The 17,817-nt window shown below is 40.2% G+C and overlaps 1 protein-coding gene across 1 annotated transcript in view; it reads right to left on the bottom strand.

The window, feature by feature from the left end:
• Window positions 1–11,960: 11,960 nt before the first annotated feature.
• Window positions 11,961–17,817, bottom strand: part of GLIPR1L2 (GLIPR1 like 2) — a 45,767-nt gene continuing 39,910 nt past the window's right edge. The window contains exon 7 of the mRNA XM_059081730.2: window positions 11,961–12,560. Coding sequence (XP_058937713.2) covers window positions 12,462–12,560 — 99 coding nt within the window. The 3' untranslated portion in view covers window positions 11,961–12,461. The remainder of the gene's footprint in view (window positions 12,561–17,817) is intronic.

Genomic DNA, 17,817 nt, shown 5'->3' with positions numbered 1-17,817 from the left:
ATAATCTGGAGAGGCTATTATAGATAGACATTCCCAAAACATAATTATTCCTATAGAGTTCACCTAAAACTCTTACCTCATTTACCTCTATTTTATTTACTTAAAAGCTTTGTCATATTGTTACTTTCCTTGCTGACAAACTTTGTAACAGGAATAATAAGGTCTTATTTGATTTCTAGTAAACCTGGGTATAATAAAAGTATTATACTTAATGTTGATAACCCTAAAGATAGGTCCGTATTAATCAAACCAACAAGCTCAAGCTAACTTGAATACTAGATATTAATTCAATACTGAATATTTCCTAGATCACATGAACCCAAAATTTATTCTGGCCAGTTTTATATTTTGAGCATTTATATAAGCACTTCATTTCCTTTCAGTCAATCAAGCAGAGCTCTTTTACAAATTAACATCGGTAATGCCAAACATTTACAACACACCTACAAACACAGACCTCATAGCTCCCGTTCCAAAATTTCAGCCATGAATCAGATACAACAACAGAAAACTCAGTTACAAAATAGACTGGATTCAAATGGGGTTTCTGGCAGATGAGGCAAATCAAGCTCACCTGTTTAGATGGCCAAGCCCTTTTTACTAATACTTATGGAAAACACACGTCTATTTCTATTGGTAGCTTTTGCTGATTTTAGGAACCAAGTGGAAACTTTTTCTTCCTGGGAATGTCCCCCTCTTCAACAAGGAAAGGTGTTTTTTATTTCCAGTTCTTTTCCTCCATTTGACATCAGTAAAAGTTTAAATATCACAAAGCTTGATTTGGGTGTGAGGGGGGGGGAGACAAATGGGCCCTCGGGGCAAATAGTCAGAGTTCCATACTCAGAGACCAGAAAAACGGGACAATTGAGAGCTGAAGCTGCGCCCCACCCAGATAGAAGATAAGAGGCCACCTATTCTTCATTCTCAAAGTCAGGAGACCTCCCCCACTACACAAGTGCAGAAAGGCTCCATGGAGGTCAAAAGGCAAGTGAGGCCAAGTTGCCAAACCTACCCTCAGGTCTCTTCGGTAGAATCCATCTTGGCTAAGAGACGAGCGTGCACACATGGGAAAAATCCTGAGCTATACCAAATACAGACTTTGAACCAGGCAAATCAAAATGATTGGCCAAAGGAAATGCCACATAAAAGTGATTCAAATTGCCACCTGGGTGCGATTCTCTGAGCCCGCCCGTGTGTCTATCCACATGTACTGTACTTCATTTTTCTCCTAATAAATACTTTACTTGTTTCACTACTTTCCGTCTTTGTGGGAATTCTTTTTCTGCAAAGCGATAGGGCCAGGGCCTTGTCACTGACCACTGAGCTAGTGGCTAGGATTCGGTACTCTCATTGCTGTGTCCTGACCTCAATCACTAGCCGGGAACTGAAACCCTGCTTCAAGCCGCTGCAGGCCGAGGCCACCCGAGATCAGGTGTAAATGGAGAAACAGTACTAAACAAAATGAAAAACCCAAAGGGCAAACAGAAAATCCTAAATAAACCCTCAAGTTTGGTCTTGGGGTTTTACACATACCAGTGACACAGGAGACCATAAACAACATAATTAACACAGCAACAGTAGCAGTACATGGTGCACAGGGTCCCAAGAGAACCCTGCCTACACCCCTTGTGGGGATCCTAACAGGCACTGTGGTCACACACTGTTACAATAAAATAGCATCTTCCTGTCATGCATGAGTTCACAGCTATACTCCGATCACTTATCCAAAACGCGCCACAATGGACTTTCTGTAGGGATAGTTGAAACATTCCCCCTTTTTTTTTTTTTTTTTTTTTTTTTTTTTTTTTTTTGCGGTACGCGGGCCTCTCACTGTCGTGGCCTCTCCCGTTGCGGAGCACAGGCTCCGGACGCGCAGGCTCAGCGGCCATGGCTCACGGGCCCAGCCGCTCCGCGCCATGTGGGATCTTCCCGGACTGGGGCAGGAATCCGTGTGCCCTGCAACGGCAGGCGGACTCTCAACCACTGCGCCACCAGAAAAGCCCTCCCCATTTTTAAAGACAGAAATTCAAGACAAACAAAACACAAACTGCACACACAAATGCTAGTATCCAAATAAACAAATGAACCAGTTCACAAATCCGGTAAAAGTCCAAAAACACTTTCCTCTCTCCAACAGGTACCCTACTCAAATACAAAACAGATTCGCTTATTCCAGAGAAAAAGCCCCAGATGGAGAGGAAATAAAGTTTCCAGCTGTACACACTGGACGGACTTACCCTACTGCGTGGAGCCTGTCAGCTGCTCCCAAATGTTGATTCCTTGTTCCAAATGCCAAGCACTGGGGCAGCCGGGGCTGCTTTGGCGAATTTTTTTCTTTTTTAATATTTTTATTCGAGTATAATTGCTTTACAATGTTGTGTTAGTTTCTGGCTTTGGGGAATTTTGAAGGAAAGATCCTCAGGACAAGTGATCCCGCAGCTGCTAGGGTCTTACCCGAAAATTCCCCAATCAGGCCGGCTAGCCAGGAGTAGCAAGGATCCTGGCTGGCTGTGCCACAATTTGTTTCCTAGTTCAAGCCTGTACTGCTTGCCACATAACAGGCCAATAAATCAAGAGAGGAATTGTTAGGGCAAGGAATAGCTGACTTTATCTGGGAAGTCAGCAGACCAAGAAGATGGTGAGCTCCTATCTCAAAGAACCATCTTGCCTGAGTTAGAATTCAAGCTTCTTGTATACTAAAAGGGGAGGGAGTGAAGTCCCGCATTTCCTGGTTTCCCATCAGCCTCTGCAGGGGATGTGTTAATTTCTCCCCTCCTGCTGTCATTCACAGGTGGGCCTGGTCAGGGTGTTTTCTGTGAGCTAAACGAAGGTATTTTAGCTTAATGCTCATTACCTGGGAGGCAGAGTTCCCCGGGAGATGGACCCTTATGTATAATTTAAGCTTATAGGCAACATCGTTTTAGTGATTAACTTGAAACAGAGTACAAAGTTTGTTCACTCTTACAGAGTCAGTGACAGAGACGTCAATGGTTTAGTGGGTGGGGCGTGGGGGAGGGACTTCAGTGCCTGAAGCAAGGTCCTGGAGCAACACCCCACTGTGTGTGGCCGACAGCAGGCAGGACTTGGCAGTAGTCCTTGCTCCGGGTTGGTGGGTAAGGGGTGGGGGCAACGGGGCAAAGGGGAGAAGTTACCAGTTATAGAGGGAATTGACCTCAGGTTGTCTCTTTGGTTACCAGGGAAAACAGCAGAGGAGCGTGCCCGTAACTGTCTGTCCCTTTGATAAGCTATCCCTCATCTTTAGAACAATTACTAGCTGTGGCCTGGGACAAGTATCGAGGCGTTTACTGATTAGGATCTATGATTAAGAGGAAAGATCACTCCTGTGAGGAGGGTGTAGGTAAAGCAGAACCGGGAGCAAAGGGCTGCACAGAGAACAAGAGAACGACCATCTTGGGTGAACTGATCAGATATTATCATAAAACATTATGTGTTACAGAAATAACCAAATATCCTTGAAAATTCCATTATAATGCACTCTCATCAGATCTTTAATAATGAACATTTTTCAAAGGTCTTTTGTCATTTACAGAGTTACTGTTTTACTCAGATGCTTTTGCAGAAGTGTTTCTGCAAAAATATGTCAACTTCAGAGAAATTCATGCAAAGGATTTTGACAAGTACAGGTTTCTGATAACTTTAAGATCCTAAAACTGAACTGGGTAAAATTTCCCAAACTAATGGAACAACTAGATTCAAGTAGAACAAGTATTAATTACATCAGACTGAATAAATTGATGAGGATGATTATAATTTTTATGACTTTCTATTTTAAACATTGCCAATTCTTTTATGTTTTGCTTTTCCAAATTTAAGGAAACTTCTCTCAAGCTATCTATGTCTTGCAGCATTTTCATAAAGTATACCTTTGTAAACAAAGATGAAATATTTACTTTTTCTCCCTACCTGATCCCTCCAGAATTTGGAAACCCTTAAGTATTCTTTTCATGGCAATACAGTTAGTTATTTGCATAAGTTCAATGAGAATCTGTTCTCCTTGTAACAGGACAGTTGAAAACATGGGCCATATTACCAGGATTTGACTGGATTGTCATATTTGACAGAGATGTGCATAGACTCAGATATGACCAGACAGCTTTAAGCAACTAAGGTTGACAATATGGAGCCAATAAAGCCCCTTGGAAAAATCAACCTGGTACCTAGTTTCAGCAAGGCAGTCTTAAAAAGAGCTTATATAGTCAATATAAATTAACAGGCCAAGTTTAATGCAAACAAATTAGTTTTACCAAGGTTATCTTTGATAAAAATAGGGGGGATGGTAGAGAGGAAAGTTATGTTTTTACCTTTCTTTCTGTTAGATTCTAATCCTGTTCATTATCTCTGTGGATTTGTACATATCTGTAAACTGGACTGGATCCTGAATTCTAATTTCCTCAAATATCTGGACTCTCCAAACTAACATTTCCGATTTTCTCCCATCCTTCTGATTTGGAATCAGTAAGAACAAAGACTACCCTTGAATCTCCTTGAAAGGTCCTCCTCACTACCTAGATGGCAGTCAAACTTCAGGGGCTTGAGCCTTGGGTACACATTTCACAGCTAAAGAAGACTACACCTGACATCTGCTCTGGTACAAATGCTGGAGACCTTCAGATCACACTGATTAGGAGGAGAAGTAGCTGATATCAGTGTAGACTGCTTCCTCTTGAGACACCAGAGTTTTCTTCTCAAGCAGAGCCAACCACATCAAGTTAGATTAGTAACACACACCTCACCGTCTCTTGCTCACAACTGCCTAAAATAAGACCACAAAGCTTTGCAAAATCACCCTGCAATAAACCCTTACTTTGCTCCAAACACCTGCTGTCAGAGTTTGACTTTCTGCTCTGTAGGCACACCAGTCCATTGCTTGGTTACAATCTCCACCTATGATCTTTCCCATCTCAGTACATTACAGCCCAGTCTTCCAAATTCTCAGGCCAACATTTAGGAGTCACCCTTGAAATACATCCAGAATTCAACCACTTCTCACCATTCCCCTTCTACCAATCTATCTTCACCTCTCACCTGGATTATCACAATGACCTCCTAAGCGGTCTTCTCACTTCCTCCCCTATCCCCTACATTATATTCTCCTCCCAGCAGTCAGAATTATCCTTTTACAGTGTAAGTCAGTTATGTCACTCCTCTGATCAGCAACATGAGGAGATGAGCAACATGAGGAAATAGCCTCCGCATTTTTTCCATTTTTGCTGGATGGGTGTCTTCCGACATGTACAGCTTCTGGGGTGTGCAGTTTAAGAGTAGCTTTCTAGAATTGCTGACGACCAGCAGTTGTAGAAAAGTCCTGTTGCTGGCATTTCTTACATAGCATCAGCAGTGATGATTGTTTTCTTATCAACCAGACCTGGGCATTGCTTTAGGAAGCTGAGTCTGGGGATTGTTTTTCTAGCCCCCTCAATCTTCTGTCAGCTACCTTATTTGTTTTAATAAATGATTTTTCTGCTGAATTTTGCCAGAGTGGCTTCTTTTGTTTGCAACTAAGAATCTTGACTTCTTCTTTTTTTTTTTTTTTGTCACACCCAGTGGCTTGCGGGATCTTAGTTCCCCAACCAGGGATTGAACCTGGGCCCTTGGAAGTGAAAGTGCAAAGTCCTAACCACTGGACCACCAGGGAAGTCCCAAGAATCCTGACTTTTTGAGGAGGAAAAAAAAAAAATCTATCAGCCAACCTCAGAAGACCCTCCCCACCTTTTAACATTTTGGTGTACTTCTTTCAGTGTTTTACGTTCATATATATACATTCACATACATATGTATGTTTTCAATATCTATATAATACACATGCAGAAATTTGTTAAATGAGGGCATAATTTTATGCAATTTAGTATCTTCCTTTTTTCTCTACTTACCACCATTTCATAAGTATGTTTTTTGTTATTATGACTTTTCACAAACATTTTGAGGGCTGCACAATGCTTCCTCAAACCATTATGAGTGCCTCATAACTTACATAGCAAATTATTGTTGGATATTCAGATTCTTTTCAATTTTTCTTTATTATAAATAATGCAGCATTATTATAAATAATGCTGCTTATATATAAGGCATATATAGTAGGATTGATTCCTAGAAATAGAATTACTGAGTAACAAGGTATGAGTGTTATAAAGATTTCAGATACAGAATGTCCAATTACCCTCTCAGAACTTGTACTAATTTATACTTCCATCATCATCATATGGACATTGAGACCATATATTATCTTTAACATCAGAACTATGTGTATATATGTACCTGTTTGTGCATATTGTCAAAGAGAACCAGAGCCATACACTAGTTAAAGCAGTAAAGATAGATTTAATTCAGAAACTATTGCAATAGGGGAAAAGAGACTTCATTTGTTTTTTTTTCCTTTTGTTTTAATTTACCCTTTATCATTGGAGGTAGAACAATTTTTTTCTTTTTTTACATATACTTGTATCTTTTCTTTTTCAAAATCTTTTCCCATTTAGGTTATTACATAACACTGAGCAGAGTTCCCTGTGCTATACTGTACGTCCTTGTTGGTTATCCATTTTAAATATAGCGGTGTGTACTTGTCAATCCCAAACTCCCTAACTATCCCTTCCCCCCAGCCTTCCCCCCTGGTAACCATAAGTTCGTTCTCTAAGCCTGTGAGTCTGTTTCTGTTTTGTAAATAAGTTCATTTGCATCATTTTAAGATTCTGCATATAAGTGATATCATACAGTATTTGTCTTTCTCTTCCTGACTTACTTCACTCAGTATGACAACCTCTAGATCCATCCATGTTGCTGCAAATGGCATTATTTCATTCTTTTTAATGGCTGAGTAATATTCTGTTGTATATGTGTACCACATCTTCTTTATCCATTCATCTGTTGATGGACATTTAGGTTGCTTCCCTGAAGACACTTCAGTTTAGAACTGAGCTCAATTCAGAATACAAGGCAGCCAAGATTTATAGCCAAGGCACAGAGTTGGGGTAGGGGAGAGATTTGGTGGATGGAAAATTACTAGTAGCAGGACAGAGTAATCAGGTGGCACGGGTGGGGGAGGAGATATTTGATGAGCTATTTAGAGTGATCAGATCTGAAGAGTGGGGGAGATTTTCTCTAAACTGGTTTGGGAGGATTCTTGCTACAACTGGGCTATGCACATTCCACAAGGATGAGGATAAGTATGCAAAGTCAAAGCCTAGTCAGGAACAGGGTTTAGAGAGGTCTGACTAAAGAGTTTGGTCAGGGAGACTGTCTTGTCAATATGCATATTTGAGTGCTTCCCATTTTCTCTCCCTTTCTATGCCGGATTTTAGTTTATCATCTCCTAACTTTAGCTGACTTTGAGGCATATTTTGTCCAAAGAAGAGGCCACAGTGGAATTTCTAAATTTTGCCTTGGATTTGTTGTACGATATGGTAAAAGAAACAGCACCCAAACAAAGTTATAAGCACTGGGATCAATTCTGCTCATACTTAAACAGAGTGGTCACTTTTAAAAGTATGAATTCAAAGATAATGTTAACATGAGAATTGAGTAACATAACATTTCTAAACTCTTAAACATAGCGGCACTTGTCTTTCTATAAATATTTCTAAACACTTTCTTTAGCATAGATATGTTTCAGAGGAAAACATTTACTGAGGGTTCACCTCCTCTTGTTGCATTTCTTAATTTCATAAGAGTCCAGGTTTGAGTTAACTCAATTTCAGCATAAAAGTCTGCCTGGTGCTTCCTTTTCTGTGTCACTATGGAGTAATGCTGTTCTGATTTCGTAAGGCAAGAGAGAAGTTTTTACCGTGTACTCTATCAAGTTCCTTCAGGGCCTCTCTGCTGGGGTAACCTCAGAGAATGACTCATATGCTTCAGTGTTTATACTACTGGCCTCAGCAGCTGAGCTAAGATCTCTGTACAAACTGCAAATTGTGTGCAAGAAAATCAGCTGCCACGTGGAGAGGTTGAGGGAGCTGGCGTGCAGTTACCTTAGCCCTGTGCCTTTGCTTTCTGCCTTTAGCTTCTGCCCTGCCCAAGACTGGGGAAGCCTACTAATTTCATGCTGGACTACTCCACTTACTCCAAGAGGCAGGTATCTTCTGCCAGTTCACTATGGTCCATTCACAGGACAGAGATCCATGACATGGCATAGCATGACCCAGCCTGTTCTCAGTTAATGTTTACTTCATTATGGTCCTGGAAAGTATGTATTATACAGCTACCTTTGGGGGCCAGCATTAAGTAAGTTGCTCACGTTCACACAGTTAGTAAATGAAAGAAGTGAATTAAACTTAAGGTTATATCTCTTCTTTACACCAATGACTCACACACCTTGGTGTGAATTAGAATGTCCACACTGTAACAACCCATCACTGCTTTTAATCAGCTCTTCCCAATGTTTTAATCAACAGAATTTTATTTCTCACATTTCTGGAGACTGAGATGTCCCACCATCTGTGTGTCAGCTGGTTCGGCTCTTGGTGAAGCCCTCTTCCTGGCTTGCAGAAGGTCACCTTCTCACTCTGTCCTCACATGGTGAAGAGGGAGAGGTAAAGGAAAAGGGGGAGCGAGAGAGAAAGAGAGAGAGAAAAGACACTGATCCCATCATGGGCGCTCTACTTTCATGACCTCATCCTCCCAAAAGCCCCACCTCCTAATACCATCACACTGGGGGTTAGGGCTTCAACATATGAATTTGGAGGGGACACAAACATTCAGTCAATACACCCTCTAATTTGGAATCCCCACCTCAAATCATAGAAAGTAAACAGCAGCTTACTTAGATATTGGATAAGATGTGCTCTAGAGCTAAAGCACTTTCATGAGCTCAGTCTTTAAATCTGTGCTGTCTAGTGTTATAACCACTAGCCACATGAGCACTTGAAATGTGGCTAGTCTAAACTGAGAGGTATTTGAAATGTAAAATATACATCTGATTTTAAAGAATTTGTATGAAACAAAGGATATAAAACATCTCCTTAATACTTTTAATATTGATTATGTGCTGAAATGATAATATTTTGAATTTGTTGGACTAAATAAGATCTAGTATTAAAATTAATTTCACCTGCTTCTTTTTACTTTTTTAAGTAGCTACAAGAAAATTTAAAATAACACGTGTGGCTTGCATTATATTTCTTTAGACAGTGATGTTTTAAGTAAATAACCCATGACTAACACAAAAGTATGGACTGATAGAGTTAAGGAATATTATCACCTAGGAACTTTGTGTATAAAACTGTACTAATAAGAATATTTCATTTTTTATAATTCTCCAAACTATATAGTAAATTCTAGTTTCTTATCAATATGAGATTAAAATTAGAAAGAACTGAGTGACAAGCCTAGTCCACCTCATTATCAGAAGGTTCTATAGATTCTGTCCTAACATATTCTTGCATAACAATTAAAATATAGCACCCTCATTATCCAAGTATTCATATTTCAGTCACCACAGTTACAAGGTGGCACAGGTCTAAAGCAGTCATAAGACACACACAAATTTGTTAATAAACTTATATACAATTACTTCCAATTCAAACATTCCTATTCCCTTACCACTAACACCTAATCCTTGCACTTTCATTTTTTAAAAGAAAACCCCATTTAAATAATTTTCTCCCACATTTTATTTTGAATTTTTGACCCTCATTTAATGTATGTTTTCTTTAAACAGTCCTTTTCTGATAACAGTACTAGTATAATTATGATGGCCACATTTTCAAAATCATTATAAATTCAAACACAATATAAATGTACTTTCCAAATCAATAAACATCCAGAGATGAATAAATATTAATAGATTAATGCTTGTGTTTGCGAAGTGCTTACATTATACTGAATAACACTGCTAGCTGTAGTCATTCCTGAGTTAAACTTGTTAGGCATTCTAAATATAAACTGAGTGGTTACAGGTAGGAATACAAGATATAAATGGTCAAAGAGATAATGTAGCCAATATAATCTTGTAGCATTGAGACTTATCCAATGTTAACACTATTCAACTAGCTACACATTTTAGTCTAGTTAACTTCTCACTTCTGAGAAGGAAATTATTTTGCACCTGCTCTACCCTAAGGAAATGGTGGTTTCAACAGCAATTTAGCTGTTTCCTTTGAACTTTTTTTTTTTTTTCAGTTTCATTACTAAAGCATCTTCTAAAGCATGTTTTGTCAGATGTGGTTCTGGGCAACTATGCTCTGTTTTTATTACAGGCCTTATAGGATTATTTGATTTCTTAAAGTATGCATATGTATAACTTTAATATAAATAAAATTTAAGAAACAAAAATGTTTTTAAAAGCTTTGCTATCATTGTTGTGAGTAAAATACTGTCCTTTGTCTCTGACCCAGAAGTCCTGCATTTTCTCTCAGTATCCTTGACTAACTTGTTAACTTGCCGGCAGGATACAGTCTCAGACCTTTCACAATTTTTGACAGGAGGCCATTTCAAATATTTTTCTTTATTCTTATGTTGGTTTTGGAAGTGGACTCATTCAAGAATTTGCTCGTTCCATCTATTGTTGAATCTATTGACAAAAAGTTATTCATTATGTTCACGTATCATTCTTTTAATTTATCTAGACCTCTAGTAGTGTCCCTTGTTTATTCCTGATACTGGTGATTTTTGTTTTCTGTCAATTTTTTTTCCTCAGTCAGCCTTTCTCATTGTAGGTGGGCTCAGCCAGGATGCCATGAGGCTGACAGTTGTAAGGAGAGTTAAAAGCTTCTGCCAAAGTCAGTGTTAGGAAAGCTGAACCAGGTAGAAAGAAAGGATTGAGAAATTTAGCCAGTCAAACCAGAAACCAAAACAGGAAATTTGTCAGTGGGCAGTGTCTGAGGTCATTTGACATCTAGAATCAAAGTCGGCAAAGATGAAGTCAGACACCGTGAACAGGTGACCTGGTACTGATAGTCCTTTTGTGAGGCGGACACCTGTCACCGATGAGACTGTAACTGACAACTTTGCAAATAGGTGTGGAAATGGAGAAGGTCACCCTTTGATTTAAAACAGAAAGAAAACAAAAAGCAGAACTAAAACATATACTATTTGTTATTTAAAGTAAGATGCCAGCTGCTTGTGTTGAGCTGCTAAGATGTGCCAGTACCAAATCACTGATAAACATGATTGACTTCATTAAGCTTGCATGAGCAATTAGGCCAGGGGAAGCAGGCCATTAACACAGCGGTTTTGTTTTGAGGTTGTTTTTGAAGGGGGGGAGGGTTGCACAAAAACTCATCTACCGTGGCTTAACTACAATTGGCTATACTTCTTCTAAAATAATAGTAAGTCCAAAGGTGGCGAGTCCAGGGCTGGTGCAGTGGCAACATGATGTCAATGTTTCTAGCTCTTCCTATTTTTTTGCTTAATCATCTTTAGCATGTGGCTTTTCCACTCATGCTTCTTATCTCATGGTCACAAGACAGGTACTCCATCTACAGCTTCACATCCACATTCTAAGCATGAAGAAGAAAAAGAAAGGAAGGGATGGTGCCTATATCAGACTGGGGATATGACAGAGACAGCTAGTTTCTGCTTTGCGTAGGAGGCTGAAAGATAAAAGCTACTTTAACAGAAGTTATTCAGAGAGATATCAGCATCCCTAGTAAAGGCACCTATTATGGATTGCATTGAGCCACTTCAAAAGATATGTGGAAGCCCTAACCCCATGAACCTCAGAATGACATTTAGAAATGGGGTCCTTACAGATGTAATCAAGTTAAGATGAGGTTGTTAGGGTGGACTGTAATCCAATACGACTAATGTCCTTATAAGAAGTGGAGAAGAGATGCAGAGAAGAGAATTCCATGTGAAGACACAGAGGCGTAGAGAGAGAAGACCATGTGAAGACGGAGGCAGAGACTGGAATCATGCTGTCACAAGGTAAGCAATGCCTTGGGCTACTAGCATCTGGGAAAGGGAAGGAAGCTTAATCTCTTTGAGGCTTCAATGGGAGGACGGCCCAATCTACACCTTAATTTTGAACTTCTAACCTCCAAAAATGTGAGAGAATAAATTTCTCTTGTTTTAAGCCACCCAATTTGTGGTAGTTTGTTACTGTAGCCCTAGGAAACTAACATAGCATTCAACCCAGATTTGAGGGATGTTCATTCTTTTTATTTTTAAAAAAATTTTTAATTAAAAAAATTTATTCATTTTTGGCTGCAGTCGGTTTTCGTTGACATGCTCAGGCTTTTCTCTAGTTGTGGCGAGCAGGGGTTACTCTTCGTCGTGGTGCATGGGCTTCTCATTGCGGTGACTTCTCTTGTTGCGGAGCATAGGCTCTAGGCGCGCGGGCTTCAGTAGTTGTGGCATGCAGGCTCAGTAGTTGTGGCTCACAGGCTCTAGAGCTCAGGCTCAGTAGTTGTGGTGCACGGGCTTAGTTGCCCCATGGCATGTGGGATCTTCCTGGACCAGGGCTCAAACCTGTGTCCCCTGCATTGGCAGGCAGATTCTTAACCACTGTGTCACCAGGGAAGACCGGATGTTAATTCTTGAGTTCCAGAACTTGAGAGGACAATAATAAGACAGAACCTGCTTAGAGGAAAGTTTTCTTGGGTGTCATCCTGGGAGGGTAGCAACATAAACATGATTATATCCCTCTAAGGGAATCAGAAGTAGAAATAGTAAATAAATAAATAAACACAGAGTACTGAGATTTTAGAATAGAACAAAGTTTTTAAGTTATTATATTTACAAAAATACGATTTTTGTCTTGCTTTTAAGTTATATAAATAGTTCAATAGAACACCTCATTCTAAAGCTGCAATTATAATCTATTTTTTAAGGAGAGGTAAATATTTAATATATGTTTAATAAAATTAATGTTCATAATTTTTACTAGAATATAAATAATAAATTTAGCATTAAAATAGGTACAGAATAGGTACCCCATCTTTTTTTCTTTTACTAGAAATTTTGTTAGCTGGTATTCTTTCAGACACAAATCCTCTCCATTAACCAAGCATTGCCATCCATAAACTAAGTTCCCTCACTTTTTTTTTTTCTGAATACAGAAACTCACATGGTGTAGTACAAGCCTTCAATGTCAGAAGTAAATCCTCTCACAAGGACAGTCTTGGCCCCTGGAAAGTGACTTCCTCTTATTTGTGGACATGTTTCTGAATATATCATTTCCATTTAATCAATTTGCTTTGACGAGCTGCTTGTGGTTTTTTTTTGTTTGTTTGTTTAAATGCTTTTCTGACAATACCCAGGTTTTTCTTGGAATCTTTGATCTTAAAATTATTGGAGTCCCTCATTAGTAGCTTACATGACAACATGGGGGTTAATCCATGTATAATTTATAGTCAGCCATGTGTATCCATGGCTCTGCATCAGCGGATTCAACCAAACATGGACCATGTAGTACTGTATTATTTATTACTGAAAAATATCCACAGATACGTGGACCAGGGCAGTTCAAACCTGTGTTATACACCGGTCAACTGTAGTCTTGAGTGTGCTCTGTAGAAGGTCTATGATTGTACTTCAAAGGGAAAACCGTGAGTAGCTGGATCAAGAATGGTTTGGTCTCAAAGCCCAGTGTTCTTTCCTGTAGCACTCTCCCTGCTTTCAGCCAAAAGTACAATTTCCTTTTGTGCCCCCAAGGAAGTCTGTATTGTTAAAACTTTCCTGTGTCTTTCAGCTTTGACTACTCCAAGGTTTCCATTTAATGAACCCTTCCTTACTCTCTCCTAATGCAGCAGCAGAGTTAGGTAACTCTCGCTCATACCATCCATAGACTCTGGTATTCCTCATAATAGAATTTGTTACTCATTTGTTAGTCTAACACCTTTTACTCTTTCACCACTGCATCCTTCTCTCTCCTCACTATTGATGTATGGTCCTTGCCCTAGGATCTGTGTTATATTGTACCCTGAGACAAGTACTGTACCCAGAAATCCAGGAAAGCTGTTACTGATCCAAGCAGGACAAGAGGACATGAATAAGCTACATGAGCGGGCAACTTAGACGTCCATTTCACTCACCACAGTTACACCAAAACCCCTCTTTCAACTCACACTGATGACTATATTGAGTGGGGGGGTACTGTATCTGTAGATAAAGGTAAGGAAAAAAGCCAAATCTTAGCTTACCAATTGGTTGACTTGGCACGTGAGTGCAAGCTGAAAATGTACAATGGCTACATTACAGCCATACTCAGGTGTGGCCTTGAAAGACAGTGGTAAGGGAAGATCTTGAAGGTGGAGTTCTGAGTGGTTTACCTGGTCACCACTTTGTATGGAAGCATGAATGGCCTGAGATGGGAATTAATATGGATACATGGACAGTAGAAAATGCCTGACCAGAGGTCAGGAGTTTAGAAGAAAAAGGATTGAAAGATCAGAAATAAGAGGGTCTGGGGCAAAGGAATGTGAATGGAGATATGGGAGTGGAGTGGGAATGGTGTGTGAGACTTTTTACAGGTTAATAATGCCCACCAGAGGCATTGAATAACCAAGTAGACAAATTGGCTCAATCAGTTGACATTAGCCAGGCCAGAATTAGCACGATGGACAAATAAAAGGCATGTATGCCACACATTGGTTCAAATGCACGGACTTTCACTTATCAATTCTGACCTAGGTATTGCTCTACCTACGATCTACCAACAATGGAGATGAATGTTGTGTCCCCATCATGGCACTATTGTTTGAGGAGACCAATTGGCACTTGGTGGCAAGTTGACTACATTGTATTCCTTCCATCCTGGAAAAGCCAGTGGTTCATTCTCATTGGAACAGACACCCATTCTGACATTTTTTCTGGGTATGCGTTTGACTTTCCTGCTCTCAGAGTCTTAGCCAGTACCACCATGTGTGGACTTCCGGAGTGCCTGATCCACAGGAAGAGAATACCACACAAGCTAGCATCCCATCAGAGGTCTCACTTCACAATGGAGGATTTTCAGGAGGGGGACACTGACTATGGAATCCACTGATTATTTGACATATCACTCCATGCAAAAACTTCTGGCCTGATAAAGCATTGGGATGGTCTTTTGAAGGTGCAGCTAGCATGCCGGGTTAGAGGCAATATTCTGCAAGGATATGCCGCCATATGCCGTGGGACCAGGAATCAAGGGGTGGAAGCTGGAGTGGCCCTATTACCCTCACTCCCAAGGACCCATTGGGTGACTTTGTGCTCTTCAAGCTTTGGGCTCCTTTAAACTATAAGTTATAGCTGGCTAGTTTTTTGTTTGTTTTTATTGCACAGGTTTGTCACCACACTGCACTGTCCCAGCTTGAGTGAGTCAGAAGGTTAGTGATTATAGTTTTCTCTAATGATAAGGTCTATAAAGTCTGTTTAATGAGGGGAATATCATTAGTACTCCTCAGATTTTAAATATTTTTATTTTATTATTACTATTATCATTTTGGCTGTGTTGTGCGGCATGTGGGATCTTAGTTCCCTGACCAGGGATTGAACCCATGCCCCCTGCATTGGGAGTGTAGCATTTTAACCACTGGACCGCCAGGGAAGTCCTAGATTTTAATATTTTTAGGTGCCCATAATCATATTTCCTTCACTCAGGTGGTACTTTGAATTTAAGTGGGCATGTGCTTTTGGCAATTTCCTCTTTCAGGACAAAAATGTTGAACTTCTGCTAAGGAAGGCAAAGAAAGGTACTGTCCAGTGCCCCCTCACTCCATCCCAGTCCCCTGAAGCTGACTAATCTGGTTTCCTGGCAACATTGTGTTGAATGATCTAGAAGAGGGTTCATGATTATAATAAATAATTGCAGGTCCTACCACCTCTAGAGTCATCAAGCCCTGTGACTGTAGTTCCTCCCTCCATTGCTGTGTGTTGTTCCTTGTAAACATGCTCCTCTTCCCCAGACTCCATTTGTGTAGTGTCTATTACCACACAGCACTGTAGTCCATTGCTAAGGGAAATGGAGGAACCTATAGCAAACCCAACTATCTTCACTTTTATCTGGTTTTAAGGAATAACAAACATGATCTTTGACCACTTAAATGGAGGACTCAGGATAGCATTGGATCACTAAGTATACTGATTCTTTCACACTCTTTTCCAGCCCTTAGCTAAATCAAAGGCAAATAGAAAACCAACATGGTACCACATGGTATCATCTCTGTCCCCTTTATTATCGGAAAGTTTTCCCAACAGAGATTTATCCATATTGGATATGGAGTCTTTGTGTCATTTCTATTCTGCACAACTGCTACAATAACAATGTAAATAGACTGATGGATAAACAAGGCAGAAACACTTGAGAACATCAAAGTTTTTACTCATGTAAAGGACACAAAAGGATGTCAGGATATATGGCAGAGAGTAGCAACATTCTCCAGCACCAAAGAGTGCAAACTTCCTAGTACTACACCTCCACATCAGAAGATGTATGGTTGCAGAGGTTAAAATGTAAATGACTGGGGCTTCCCTGGTGGCGCAGTGGTTGAGAGTCTGCCTGCCGATGCAGGGGATACGGGTTCGTGCCCCGGTCCGGGAAGATCCCACATGCCGCGGAGTGGCTGGGCCCGTGGGCCATGGCCGCTGAGCCTGTGCGTCCGGAGCCTGCGCTCCGCAACGGGAGAGGCCACAACAGTGAGAGGCCCGCGTACCACAAAAAAAAAAAAAAAAAAAAAAAAAAAAATGTAAATGACTGAAGGACTAGAAGCATATCTGTCTTCTTCTGGCCTAGTCATATACCGGGGCGAACCTGCACATAATGTTAGTATAGACACTTTCTGGAGATTACCTAACCAGGGCCAGGTGCATTTCTATATTCTCAGTTATACAATGCAGAATAGAATACACAGTACTTTAAGGAATTAAGCAAATTCCTTATGTTATTTTGAATTCAATTCCTCATCTATCACCCTAGCCTATCTATGCTAGAATATCCTGGTTAAAGTACATTCCTGAACTCAGAGCCATGGAAAATTTTTCCCAGACACCTCTGGGATTCATACAAATAATCCCTTGATCTAGCTGAAGGAGTCCACCTGTGACTTGTGTAATAAAGATAAAAACGAGGGCTTCCCTGGTGGCGCAGTGGTTGAGAGTCCGCCTACCGATGCAGGGGACACGGGTTTGTGCCCCGGTCTGGGAAGATCCCACATGCCCGGAGTGGCTAGGCCCGTGAGCCATGGCCGCTGAGCCTGCACGTCCGGAGCCTGTGCTCTGCAACGGGAGAGGCCACAACAGTGAGAGGCCCGCGTACGGCAAAAAAAAAAAAAAAAAAAAAGAAAAGAAAAAAGAAGATAAAAAAGAGTATTCTAAGCACATAGGGTGTGTGGTTCTAGGAGAGCTAGAGATGATATCAAAAACAAAGATTTGGGAAATAAAACTTAAGAAGAAACTGTTCCTTTGACCACACGATGATATGAAGAACATCTATAAATTGAGTTTTTGTTCATGCTATTTCAGAATAATGAAAATTTTAATTAAAATAAACTTGTAGTACGAATGTCCTTCAGTTGAATCAGAGGAATTGAATTCAAAATAACCTAAGAAAAGAGGAAAACTTACTGGATGGAATTAGGATATATTCTGAAAAAACAAAACAAAACAGTTCATGTGAAACGTTGGGATGAAATTAGGTATCAGAGACAACAAACAGTCTTTCACTGCCTCTCTCTGTGTTTGAACTTCATTCTTTCTTTCCATGTGGTATGCTACATAGCCTCAGAGCTTCACATATTAAAATTTTAGCCACCAAGGAGGACCTTGGTGGCTAAATGTCTGTCTGGATCCCCAAACCAAACACCATGACTGGGCCCAGCTGTGGTCAGTGGACCATCACCCAAACTAGGGAGACAGAATCACAAAAACAAAATGACACTATTGGTGTTT

The sequence above is a fragment of the Kogia breviceps genome, chromosome 12, assembly GCF_026419965.1.
Source record: "Kogia breviceps isolate mKogBre1 chromosome 12, mKogBre1 haplotype 1, whole genome shotgun sequence".
Classification (NCBI taxonomy): Eukaryota; Metazoa; Chordata; class Mammalia; order Artiodactyla; family Physeteridae; genus Kogia; species Kogia breviceps.
Note: the sequence above shows the minus strand (reverse complement) of the source record. Positions and strands in the feature narration are given on the sequence as shown.